At 24.3% G+C, this 12,585-nt stretch overlaps 1 protein-coding gene across 6 annotated transcripts in view; it reads right to left on the bottom strand.

Annotated features, from left to right (window-relative positions):
• LOC132930968 (paxillin-like) overlaps positions 1–12,585 on the bottom strand; it is a 28,460-nt gene that overhangs the window by 14,470 nt on the left and 1,405 nt on the right. The window contains exons 1-3 of one of the 6 annotated variants that reach the window (XM_060997099.1): positions 9,024–9,412; positions 2,050–2,270; positions 728–848 (exon numbers count right to left, since the gene is read on the bottom strand). In XM_060997099.1, coding sequence (XP_060853082.1) covers positions 728–848; positions 2,050–2,270; positions 9,024–9,120 — 439 coding nt within the window. In that variant the 5' untranslated portion in view covers positions 9,121–9,412. Of the gene's footprint in view, positions 1–727; positions 849–2,049; positions 2,271–4,092; positions 4,401–6,135; positions 6,247–9,023; positions 9,413–12,585 lie in introns of those variants that run through there. The other 5 variants (XM_060997098.1, XM_060997104.1, XM_060997102.1 and 2 more) reach the window with 5 other exon arrangements.

The raw sequence follows: 12,585 nt of genomic DNA, 5'->3' as shown, positions 1-12,585 counted from the left end.
ATCGTCTAATTATACTAATATAAAAATCTAAAACCAAGAATGACACTTCTACACTTTCTTCACAATAAATACTACTAAAATTAATATAGGTGAATATTTCAAACAAATAAGGCAATAACTATGATTTATTTTAATTTTAAAACTAACTTAATATGATTAATACTCATTAATCATTGTTATTTAGTTTGTGATAGTAATTGGTATTTAAGATAATAAGATACATAAGAGGCAAGAACTAACTTCATAATTACATTTTCGAATTTCTATGTCTAAAAGGTATGCACTCACCCACATTAAATTTTGATAAATAAACGGCTTATTATTAAAGTGTTATGCAATAGTATTACTCTCTCACCATACTGCAATTATAAACTGAGCAAGAATTGGGAACATTCTTACACAAGGAAATATAGAGAAACATAAGAGTTTTAATCTTATGTGTATGAATTCTAGGTACCTATATTGATATTGACAAATATATTTTTTTATAATTATAAGAACGACACTGATAACATTTAGAGAGAACTTCTGATTATTTACTTATTTTTATTTGATGATGAACAATATAAATAAATGTACCTTTATATATTTGTTTAATGGCAAATTTTAAATTATGTATAATAACAACAGATACAATGGTTTATGCATTTATTTTCTATACATTTCTATTTAATATTGTTTTAAAATTTAATTAAAATGAAACAATTTATTGAAATACTATACTTACATTTTTTATCTGCATAGCGAGAATTGCTAAGGTCTTGAAGTAATGTGTCAAGTTCAGAAAGATTATTGTTCAAAGAAGATGTCATTTTTGATGATTTAAATTCATTCCTAGGTTGTGTTGGCTACAAAAAAAAAGTCAACAATTAATAATTTGTTCATTCAAACCTTATATTTATAAAAAAAAAAAATTCTGTTTAAATATTTCTTATCAATGAGTAAAAACTCAGGAATGTTACTAGATAATTGTTTCTAAATACAAGACAAGCTTAATATCTCAAAATATTTTATATGTTTGTAGAAAAATATATAAGGTGATTCGCTAAGCAAGCTCAGCCCAATTTTTTTCATTTATTTTTTTCAATAATGAATTTTTTTAAATTATGATTTCTGTAATTTTTAAGTATATCTACTTATAAGGACCTTATTTTAAAATTATTTTATTTTTGTACCATTTATGGGGTATTCAATAGTGATATACTGATACTAACTTCTTTTTTTCAAATGAGAACTATTCATCTTTTTTGACATTTGTTAAACAGATGACTTTTCGAAAATATTGATTTATTTAAATTCAAATTCAAATGAGTAATTATTAAGTACTAACTATTAAGTAGTTATGAGTAATTTATCTTTGTATAAAAAGAATAATAAGTCAATAATAAAAGGTTTAGAAGATATATAGAGGCTATAGCAGTAAAGCTATTTGAAAATTATAGTAATTAATATTAATCTATTAATATTTCCTAATTTGTAAAACTATCCAAGAATAATAAGTACTATGTGGATTAAATATTATAATATAATTTTACATTTTTATGAATCATAATATGTAAAAACATTGAACAACTCAGAAGCTACTCGTCATTTTATATGTATTACAATTAAAAAAAAAAATCATCTATTTAACAATTTACAAAGAAAAAGGTCGTTTCTCATTAGAAAAAAAAAGTTGTTATCGCCTTAATCCCTTTTTTATTAAATGGTATAACAATACGGTTAAAGTATTAAAAAATATAGCCATTAAGACATTAAGTTTATTTAAAAATTACAAAAATTAGAATTTGAATAAGTTCATTATTGAATTGAAAATTTGTGTTAAATACTTGGTGAATCATTCTGTATACTATACAGTGTATAGTATACTCGTATTATGTTTCAAAATAAAATTGAAAAATACTTTTACTAAATATTTTATTGAATTACACAGTAAACAGTATAATATGTACATGAAACTCATTTTTAATTTAAGAAAAAATAACAGCATTTTCATTTAAATAATATTAAAGAAAATGTTGGTAGGTATTTCATTGATAATATTTATACCGATAGTTCTTGTCGAACCGCAGGATTTGAAGTTGACCTTTCAATCTTGTGAGATCGAACCGTAGCATATTCAGGTGGTTGAACTGGACTATGTGCAATCGGCGAACCAGCAGAAGGCAATCGAGACCGAACGCCATTAATACTTCCATATCCTCCGTTGACGCCACCGTTTAATTTGTTGGTCTGCTGTATAGTGCTTTGCAGATCCGCAAGCAATGCATCTAAACGAATTTAAAAATATTTCATTTAATATTATTTATGATAAATTATAAACGGTAATTTTTGAACACATAACGAAAATTATGCATCATAATATAAAAGCTAAACCTGTGAATTAGTGCCTACATATATAGTGCGCCCAATGAATATACTAATATATAATGTATGACATGTACATAGTATTATAGGAGTTCCGAGTTAGTACCTATATATAGAACTGAAACATGTTTTATCCTCCGCACATATTTTAACATTCGTGTTTAATGTGTATGATGTGGCAATCTGAGCACTCTACATCCGCTAAATAAATTACCGGATGAAAATGACCAAGTTTAACATAGTTATTAGTTATGCGACATTATAGGCGGATCTGTAATATGCGGTAATGCACATTTTTATACAAGGAAATCGCAAATGAGAAAACGGTATTTTGCCACGATCATTCATCATTTGCATGTCAAACACACATAACATATTTATGAATAGTACAAAATATATGGGCGCGTACAAGGTGCGTTATATTAGACTATAATTAAGTGACACGACGTTGTAGTATGTATATATAGATGATTTGGTTCATAAAATAAAACCAATTTTAAAAGTAATTTTAACTCAATTTCGCACGTGAGCCATGTGAATAGATGTTAAAAGTAAAATTAGATATAAATAAATTTGATATTTAATATAAAAATTAAAATTTTAAAACTTCGTAATTCACAATTTTTAAGTAAACATAAAAAAACACCACAATATTTTCATTATATTTGAAACCTAGAATTCTAGAGCTATTAAGATTAAAAATAGCTAAGTTATTAGAAATGATCACTCGTTTTTGCATTTACAAAATGATATTATAAAAAAAATATTAACTTTTGGATTACATTTAGTGATCCTTTTACCCAAAAATATAACGTATCATCAAATAAAAAATATTACTATAGATACTTCGTTTACAATACGTCTAAAATATAAGATGATTATTGTCAAAATATTATTAATTAAACATATTTATAATTATGAACTTTGACTATGCTATTTTTAAATAGGTAACAATGTGACATCTAGTAATGCAAAAGTATTAACATTCTGGTCTGATAATTTCAATAATACGTTTTCAATGATATGTATAAGGAATAAGGTAATATATTATGAATTATGATTAATTAAATAATTTGGTCACGAGTTATCATATAGCGATGACATACCCAGTAATCATATTTAAGTATGAATAATTTGTTTAAGTAACTAGGTAACTGTACAATTAAACTACTTATACAAAATTTAATCGGAATTTAAAAAAAATATAAAAATACAAAATACATTAAGATATAATATGTTAAAAGCTTAAATTACGTATTATATTGTAATTAACTTAAAAAAATATACTAATTTAATTATTAATATAAAATTTAAATATAAATATATGATTGAACACATACAATTATTATAATTAATAAATCTTCTTTTAGTTAATCCTATTTACAAGTTTAGGTCACCAATTTTATGATTATTAGTTAATAGTTGTAGGTATTCGCTATAATCGTGCCAAAAATTAATAAAAAAAAAAAGCTCATAAAATGTATGTTCTTACGCAAGGTACAAATAATAAACATAAATAAAGAATTACGAAATATCATAAATATAATAATACTATTTACTACTTGTTGATTGTATTTTTTTCTATTATATTGTGTAATATAACTAATATATAAAAATATGCTTTGTAAAGCGAAGTTTATAGTTTCATATTTTTCACACTTATTGAACAATTTTTTTTTACACAGTAATTAAAGTTACACTGAATATTATTATAACATAATTTACCTATATAAGATGATTTGTCGTTTTTATGTATAACAACAGTTCCACTGTCCATTTCCCACGCCTATGATTTTATACTAAAATTTGAATAAATATACCTGTGTAATGTACGTATATATATATATAAAATATGATATTCGCGTGTCATAAATCGTCAATGCCATTTTAAAACGCAATCATTGTTGAAGCTGGGTACGAGTCCGTGGTGAAAACAAAAACTGTATGTTTATGACATGAATAAAACGCACGTTTAAGGTGTGGGTTTTTACGCACTATATCAACCGCGATATTATAGCCCATCAGATTATGAATATAATACCCACGTTCATGACAAATTCGAAGAGCTGCACGCAGAAAACTGGCTAATTTATATCGAGGCCAATAGAACCTAGAGGATTTGTTTTTAAAATAGAAATAGAACCAAACACCTTTTTGGATCAATAAGCTACGCTCAGCGTGTGTAGGCGGCGTGCGTTAAGCCACGATAACAATATATAAGTGTATAAAATATACAGGCTAACGTTATTTGCGGAATTTTTTTAAGTATTACGTTTGGAACGATCCCAAAGTTTTTGTAAAACTTTTAGAAAATAATTTTTTAAAACGAATTTGAGTTAAATGCAAAATTCTAAACATGCAAATTATTTTATGAAATAATATTATTAAACGCGCGTATAGCTACATTGGTATAAGTACGCATAATTACATTTTCAGTCAAGGTTGCCAAGTATTAAATAATTTACCTGAATAAATAATTAATCTATATACCAAGTAAAATAATATATCTAATAGATATTATTCAAGTTAAAGACAATCACCGGCAGTGACCCGTTTTAATATAAAAGTTTCTACCGATGCTTAATAAATACACTAAAATTGGAAAGATCTAAGAATTAAGAACAGATATTAATTAACCGGATGGGACTTGTGGAATACCAAAAAACGTTTTAAAAACATGTAACGGTATTTTAATTTATTTCTATTTCATGCACAAAGTGATGGTTTATACAACAACAATGATAAATGGTAAATTATACAATATTACATATTATTAGTATGCAGTGTACATAATCTATTTTGATTGAATAATTTTTATGTAATATTTTTTTCATCGAATCACATATTTTAATTCATTAATTTTTTATTCTAACTTAGGTGACTAACGAGTATACATGTCTTATTACAATGAGTTATTTTATAATATACACAATATTTTTAGAACAGTAAATAAGTATAAATATTTATGTTTCATTCATAACTTATAAATAAGATAAAAAAAATGAATATTTTAGTTATAAATACACTATGAATTTTGTACATATTAAACCTGCATATTTTACATACAATTTTATTGATTTTAGTTACTTTTGAAATCATTTTATATTATGATGTGTAATTTAAAAAATAATAATCTTAGAGACTTAAAAAAAAATTTATTGACTCATTATGTAAATTAATATTTTATGGATGTGATGTAATGTCAAAGTATCAATAATTTCATTAACTATTTATTTCAAAAATCTTAAAAGTTAAAATTAATGTTTTTAAAAAAAATTGTCTTTATAATAGGTCAAAAATATAATACGTTAACGAATAGTGAGATAAATGCTCTATATAAAAGTCACTTATTATATAGCTAATATTAGAACGATATGTGCTACAGCTTATTTTTTATTTATGAAAATACAAAGAAAGTTCAAACATGTTATGTGACTATAATATCTTCAATGGGAAATTTAACTAACACAGTATTTAAGACTTGCTATTATATTATTAAAATATAGTTCTCTATAACAAAATGTTCAATGATCGTAAAGAAACAAATTTAGGCAGAATCGAATAGGCTTATCGGATTGTTTGATAGTCTAGCATATCCAAACAATTAAGTGGTATTTGAAATCATCGAATTATTCGATAGTTTATGCTAACACGAATAATATTCGATGGAACTAACAATTCAACAGTGCGCATCGTTCAAAAAAATGAAGAAATGTACAGTAAACTCGCTCATAATAAATAGTATACAATAATTAAAAATTTACTAACCGTTCATTTTCATTTTTAATTATTATTAAGGTAAATACACTTAGAAGTATTATAAACTTTCACGATATAAACGAAACTCGATGAACCAAACAACTCGGTTTCAGAACACCAACTGGTTGTTAAAAGAGACATCCGGACCAAATCGAGATCATCCTACACAGAATTGAATTTTTCACAATGATAATATAGTAATATTAAAAAAAAAAAAAGGGAGGAGTCCGTAGGCGTCAAGGTATTTTGCTAAAGGTGTTGCATTTTTGCAGACACTTAATAGCTAAGATAGTAAAATCAATATGACAAGTTCTTTGCGCTAAGATAAATTACTTAGAGCAGATCGTGATCAAAGCTCTATTTGCTCTTTCAATATTTATAATTTTTAAATTAAATATTAAACAACAATAATATAGAATTAATATAGACGTGGAATCGTATAAACCGGTTTTATATATGTTTAATTCTGTCCATTTACATTTATCTATTTCTGAATATAAAATTTTGCATGTATATAATGTATAGTTAATGTCTTGAAATAAGTGATTATAAATATGATTGGTAATAATGTAAATTTATTACTAAAAACTCTATTGAACCTAAATTTAAATTATTATTTTCCTCCAAAATTTGAAATTTGAAATCCAATAGATACCGATTAACGTGCTGTTTTTTTAAATTTATTTCTAATAAATAAATCGAAGTTTGAGTATCTACATTCTACATGTTAAGCATAAAAAATCAAAAGCATATAATATATGTCATATACCTTAATTTTACATCGAAGACGCTTTTGGGGGTTTATAAATGTAAAATGATACGGTTATGTATAATTAAAGATATAAATAAAATATGATATAATATATAGGTACGTAGTGAAGCATATCGCCTGCAACAGTTATGTTAAATGAGCCGTGATGAAATTACGATATATTTTATAGGTTTCTTTTTTAATCTAATAGTACCTATGTAAAAACTTTTTTCACTATTCTTCTGTTGCTATAATGTTCTAATTTTGTAACGTAATAAAAACCTACATTATTAGTAGGAACAAGTAAAATATCTTAAAATTGTTACTGATTACAATAACATGATATAATAACAAACCGCGAATTTGATAAATAAAATACAAAATTACAGCTTGCAAAAAGTTAGTATAGGTACTCGTATGTTAATAAATTATTGTACAATGTACATATAATATGAAACTGGGTACATACCTGTAGGTACTTTAATACTTATAAAAAGTTACATCATTAAATTATGTTTAACACAATGGAAATAATATAATATTTTTAATTAATTATTACTAGAATAATTAATAATAAGGAAAATGTTGAATAAGAAAAAAATAATTTGTAGAAAACCTAATCTACAAAACAGATTTGTAGTATAATTAACAATTATTGTAACTGCCAAGAATAATAAACGTAAAGGACGTTAACCTCCAGCTTCTCCAGGTTCAATATTTTTGCTAAAAATAGTTATAGTGCAGACATGTTAATTTTTACTTTTATAAGAAAGGATGAGAAACATAAAATTTCCAAAGCTGTCAAGTTTTTGAAATTAAATTTAAGATTTTAATTGATACTTATCTGATTTTATTCAAATCAAATTAGTTTTAAACTATTGTATTATTAATGTATTGAAGCTTTATAATTATAAAAACTATATTAATAGCTATAAAGTTATTGACTGATTTAAGATAATAATTATAGGTACAAACTACAAGTAAATAATATTTATAAATTAACAAGTAATAACATTGTACAATCATTGACGAAAAATGTATTAATGAGATCATGCAAGGTTAATATTAAAATTATTTATAAAATGTTTATCAATTATTTTCAATAATATAGTTGATTTTACTAGAAAATTATAATGTGTCGTAAAAATCAGACTTATAATTGTGTTTGAATATCGAAAGGTATATACTAGAGGTGTATATGTAATATGTATATTATTAGTAGGTATTTTATATGAAGTTAACTTGCGGTGACAAATTATATTCTCTTTACATTTTTTTAGTTAATACCTTATTAACCTTCAAATATTTAAAATAATTATGTAATATAAGGTTATATACTATATTATTGTTATCTAAAGAAAAATGATTTATAGTTTATGACAAAGCAATGGACCATTCATCATTTTTAACTCATTTTATATCATCAATTTTTTTCAATATAATTGTATTTAGCTTTTTTCCAAATGATTACGTAGGTAATACACTCAAACATACTTTCTATTATACGAAGTCAGTTCTGCATTCAATTTTAATAGGTGCCTTATTTGGAATCTACTTTATATGGGTTTGGCCTACTTTAATGCGTCTCACAAAATGTCGCACACTCACACCACATGTAGTAAAATTCTGTTAATTAATAAATTAATTACAATTTATCAAATTATCACTTATCACGAAATATAAGTTATTGAAATATAAATAAAACTAAGTTATTTATTTATTATTATTATATACTAACTATAATAACAATTATCAACATCGCGCATATAGCTTATCAAATCAAAATTATTTATAATATATTATAAAATACATTTCACGGTACACTCATACTGATACATAATATATACAAAATTATGTATTTAAGTTTCTATACAGAATACACACGTATAAATATTAGGATTGTAGAGATAATATCGTTAGATTAAAAAATAAATAAATAGACAAGACAATATTCTAAAGGATTTTGGCATAAAAATCAAATCAGTTAACAAAAATGAAATGAAAATTTTGGCAAATGTAGGTTATTCACAAGAAGTTATACATGTATACTGTATACATAGATTATGTGAATGAAAATAATAAAACCCATCATTTTTAAACGTCTATTAAAAAAGTAACATAAGCTAATGTAAATAAACAAACTCACATCCTGGTTTTGAACCATTTTTTCGTGTACATCTATACGGTTGATATGTGCCATGATATTGTTGAGGCTGTAGTTTTCCATAAATATTTTTATCCATTTTTGCAGTTGACAAATAAATAATGCGCCAGAATAAAATGTTTGTACACTCATAAAAATCAATTTACGAATTGTATCGTTACCTACCTAACGAAAAACACAATACCACCAACGGGTAACGTAGAACTGGTACTGTGTGTGCTAAGGGTCCTGATTTCCGGGATTTATTTTTATCGAATAGGAGTCATGCCAGATTCACTCTATCCGTGTGTCTACTAAACATTTTATTAAAAACCATAGAAAAAATAATAAAAATTAAAGTAAAACAACTCAGCAAATGAACAGAACACAACGCGTGTGTCAACGGACACCAGACAAACTGTTATGGGAGATACTATATTATTATCCTGAAGGCCGGTGTGAGAATCGGCAAATAAAAAGTTAAACCACAGTCAGTACTATACATATACGACGTTCTAAACGGGATTATTTTATATCAATAATATTATAAAGACATGTAGTAAATTTAAATTTAAAGTGGTTTTATGTAAAAAATTTTATACTTAATAAAGGATAAACTATATGGTATTGACTGTTAATTAATTAAAATAATAACAATACATAATTTATCATTTCCATCAAGCTGATAACAGAAGGCGCCTTTGTTGAACCATCACTCACTCATAATTTCAAACCATTTGTATCGTTTTTATTATTATTATGTTACCTACCACATATTATGGATTTAAAATTAAGAATTTATTGTATTTAAAAAAAAATTAAATCATCATTAATATATACAATAAAATTTAAAAAAAAAACATAAGTATTTAAATATGTATTTATAGTTATTATTATATTATAACATGTGTGGTACTATTTATTACATTTATGTTTTTCTTTACTTGACAAATTGAGTTTCATTTTCATTGAACAGTGATCATTATCAAAATACTTAGTTTACCGAAATAACTGAAAAAAAATCATACCTTATAGAAATATTCGATTTAATACACATAACCAAATGTTGTATGTTTATCTAATTTCAAATAAGCTAGCTTCTCAATCCTTATAGAGTGCTTTAAAATGTTATTCCAATTTAATTGATTTTAAGTTTTTTTTTATTTTTGATCATAATATTTGACCTTAAAATATGTCTGTAGGTACTAGTTCATGGGTATGATAACCTTAAGAAATTCAACCTTCTATACTCTCTCCGCTATATGCATGTGTTTAAAACGTTCATATGTTTATCTGTTACTTGCCAAATTGTATTTCGTTTTCATTTAACAATTTGATGTGAAATAATATAAAAAATACATTTTTTCTAGTTTATTTTTTGTATAATTAATGATTCTGGGTGAATCATATTCTTCCATTTCTACCTAAATAAGCAGCGTAAAGACACGTATGATCAAGTAAAACAGGAATGTATAAAAACCCATCCTGCAAATTATCAATAATACAAATAATTACCACAAAATATTTAAGGAATATTATACATTATACTTATTGAAAGCTTAGACAGAATATAATAGTTTTTAAAATAAAAATTTACCTATTAAAAAGGGGGGGCAAATATAGATACCGCTCTGCTAAACTGCAGTATGTATCGACTGGGTCACTGTAATGATAATGGAAGTATTCAATTTGAATTCAATGATATATCATTTCATACGAAAAACGATCATAAGCGGAAACAGTCTATCAGCTTACTCGTATGCCCTATATCACTATTTTTGATATTCCAATCAAAATAATGTATTTTACTATTAGTAACGTACATCAAGTAGGTTAATTCATTTTTTCCAAAAACATGGAATTTATTATATTATTAATATTTAATTATTACATATAATAATGAAAAATATAATTTATACTATATTATATAATTATTGTTATTATAATTTGAGTCAATACCACCTTACCATAAAATAGCGTGTATACGTTCATGGTATAAATTAGTAATATCTTAAAACTAATCTACATATTGCATTTGAAAATTTTAATGCGTAAAGTAGAATTCATAATACATACACGTAAAAGTTTTAAGACTGTACAAATAATGTTTTTAAATTATAACAAATAATGGGAATTGTTATTCATCGTTAAAATACGTAATTTTGTCCAAATATGAACTATCAATGTTTAAAAATAATTGTTTTTGTATATTTTTTAGTTCCAGTTTGGTTGTATGAATTATTTATATGTAAAATATTCTATTAAATTTTCATAACTAAGCTACACAAATTGAAAATTGTTTACTAAAAAATACTTGTTTGTAAATTTTCGTGATTTTAACGAACTTAGTTACAATTTGTACTTCAAGTATATAGAAAATAAAATTGTGACTGTGTGTTTTTAATATTTTATACAGATATAAGAATAACTTAAGTAGAATCTTGTATTAAATTGTCAAAAATTTTAATTCAACAAATAATTTTTAATCTACATTATTAAAAAAAAAAATATTAAAAAAATCATGAAATAACTTAAGAAAAGTTAAATCATTTAGTGAAAATAAATAGATTTTAAATTATTGGAGGAACAGCAAACGAATGTATTTTACAATGATTTATTTTGTTTTGTGTCGTCACCTTCCCGGGTAATAAAAATGATTTCTTTTGATTCTGGTAGCAAATTAGATGTAATTGGTATTTTGGTCAAAAGTAAAAACGATCAGTTTTTTATAGAATTACAGAAAAACAGGAATGTATCTACACAGAATACCACTTTTTAACAAAATCGAGTTATGGTTATTTTATTATCATTCAAAAATCAACACTTATAATGTTCACAAAACATTAGCATTTAGGTGCTATAGACAATATATCATTTTTTAATTTTTAGAATAATTTGAAACCATTAAGCACATGAAACTTTTTCGAAAGTAATAATCAGTGTTTATGCATGATCAAAAACCTGAAAATTTAATTCAAGAGTCTTCATAATTGTCCTCAATATAGTTTAAAAAAAAGTTTACGTAAAGCCATATAAACTTTTATGAGTTATTTAAATACAAATATTTACGAAATTTGAAATTCACATATCATACTTAAAAAAATTATTTAACATTTTGAGTATTTTTACTGATCTAAAACTAAAGTGTTTTCGTAAATATTTCGATATACATTTCGTATTTTAGTAATCAATAAAAGCCGGGCAAGATACAGAAATTACCTAGTATTGAGGCACTAAACTCGTGATGTTATAGTATTATGAATAACATTGAAAATATAAATCAGCAATCAGTTTTAGTTGACTTGAAACTTTACCAGTTACGATTAGCTTTTCGAATTTCCAACACTAATGATAGTTACATTAAACATATTATTTCTACATATAAAGAGAAAAAAAAATTAAAGGATTCGTCACTGTAGAAGTGTAGATTCAAAACAAGATTTTTACTGTAGGTAATAAAATAATATATTTTAGAATTTAGATGGAATACTTGTAATTGACTACGCAAATCTCAAATATTGAAATTAATATCTTCTTAAATAAAATCAAAATATACATTTTACTT

The sequence above is a fragment of the Rhopalosiphum padi genome, chromosome 4 (genome assembly GCF_020882245.1).
Source record: "Rhopalosiphum padi isolate XX-2018 chromosome 4, ASM2088224v1, whole genome shotgun sequence".
NCBI classification, from domain to species: domain Eukaryota; kingdom Metazoa; phylum Arthropoda; class Insecta; order Hemiptera; family Aphididae; genus Rhopalosiphum; species Rhopalosiphum padi.
Note: the sequence above shows the minus strand (reverse complement) of the source record. Positions and strands in the feature narration are given on the sequence as shown.